Source organism: Cephus cinctus, unplaced genomic scaffold (assembly GCF_000341935.2).
Source record: "Cephus cinctus unplaced genomic scaffold, Ccin1 Ccin1_contig_4003969, whole genome shotgun sequence".
Taxonomy (NCBI): domain Eukaryota; kingdom Metazoa; phylum Arthropoda; class Insecta; order Hymenoptera; family Cephidae; genus Cephus; species Cephus cinctus.
In genome coordinates, this window is record NW_014332650.1 from 1 (window position 1) to 1,082 (window position 1,082).

Below are 1,082 nucleotides of genomic sequence, written 5' to 3' on the forward strand. Positions count from 1 at the left end.
ATAAAATGTATAACAGGCGCAAAACAGTGATAACGACTATGAATATTGCTATTGCTAGAAACGCAACTACATCCATATCAGTTCTTTGGTACCAGGGTTCATCAATGGTACTAGACCTCAGATGAGGTGCACCTTTGTGACGTATCACATATTCTATCCACCAAATTGCATATTCCATAGGATCGTAAGGATTTTCTCGAACAAGGGCTTTGAGTTTTACCATTCTTTCTTTGTATCTACAAAGCAAAGAGACAATCATTGTACAGTAGATTAAAAACTCAAAAGACTGGTTAATAAAGAGATACTGGATTCTCACCCTTTATCGTTGATCATTTCCTGTATAGAACTTTGAAAATCCTCTTGGTTCAATTCCAATAATTCCAATCTCTTAGCAACACCAATAGACACCATTTTGTTAACTTGATAATCTTGATCACCAAGAACTGGTAATCCCAGTAGTGGTACTGCGTAGTGTACAGCCTCCTCCGTGCTCTGAAGTCCACCTTGGTACACGAATAGTTTGATGTTTCGATGATCTAAATGGAAGATGACAATTTTATTCTGGACCAATTGGCATCGCGATGCTGTGTCTTTTCAGTGAACTCACTTAGAACGGATTCCTGAGGCAGCCAGTTCGATACGAACACGTTGTCCGGCTTTTCTGGCAGATCATCCTCAAACTTCCACAGTACTCTTTGCGAAAGTTTCGAGAACACTTTTAGGAACATGTCCTTGAGTCTCTTTGGCAAAAGTTTGCTCTTTACGTTTGAGCCCAAACTCACGTAGACGAATCCGTCTGTAGCGCCATCTAAGAACTTTCGTAGATCCTGCAAAATAATATTTACAAATATATCATCTACAGCTTCGTGCCTGCCACCTTATTCTTTATGAAAAGCACGAACCTCCGGTAAAGGCTTCAAGTCCTTTTCCACGTGAAACGCACCAAACGTCATGACGTTTGGCACGTGTGGTCTTACGAACGAAGTATAATGATTCTGGGCGACAAAGGCGATACTCATGTTTTCACCAATTCTGGCCACATCCGGTGTATCCGGTCCTAGGTATCTCTTTGAGATTTCATC

General features: G+C 40.9%; 1 protein-coding gene across 1 annotated transcript; it reads right to left on the reverse strand.

Moving 5' to 3' along the window:
- Positions 1–7: 7 nt before the first annotated feature.
- Positions 8–1,082, reverse strand: LOC107262708 (UDP-glucuronosyltransferase 1-3; the record flags this gene model as incomplete). The annotated part of the gene is given in 4 exon segments (XM_015729589.1): positions 8–236; positions 317–536; positions 608–827; positions 903–1,082. Coding segments are annotated over 4 exon segments (849 nt in total), but the record flags the coding sequence as incomplete, so codon positions are not given.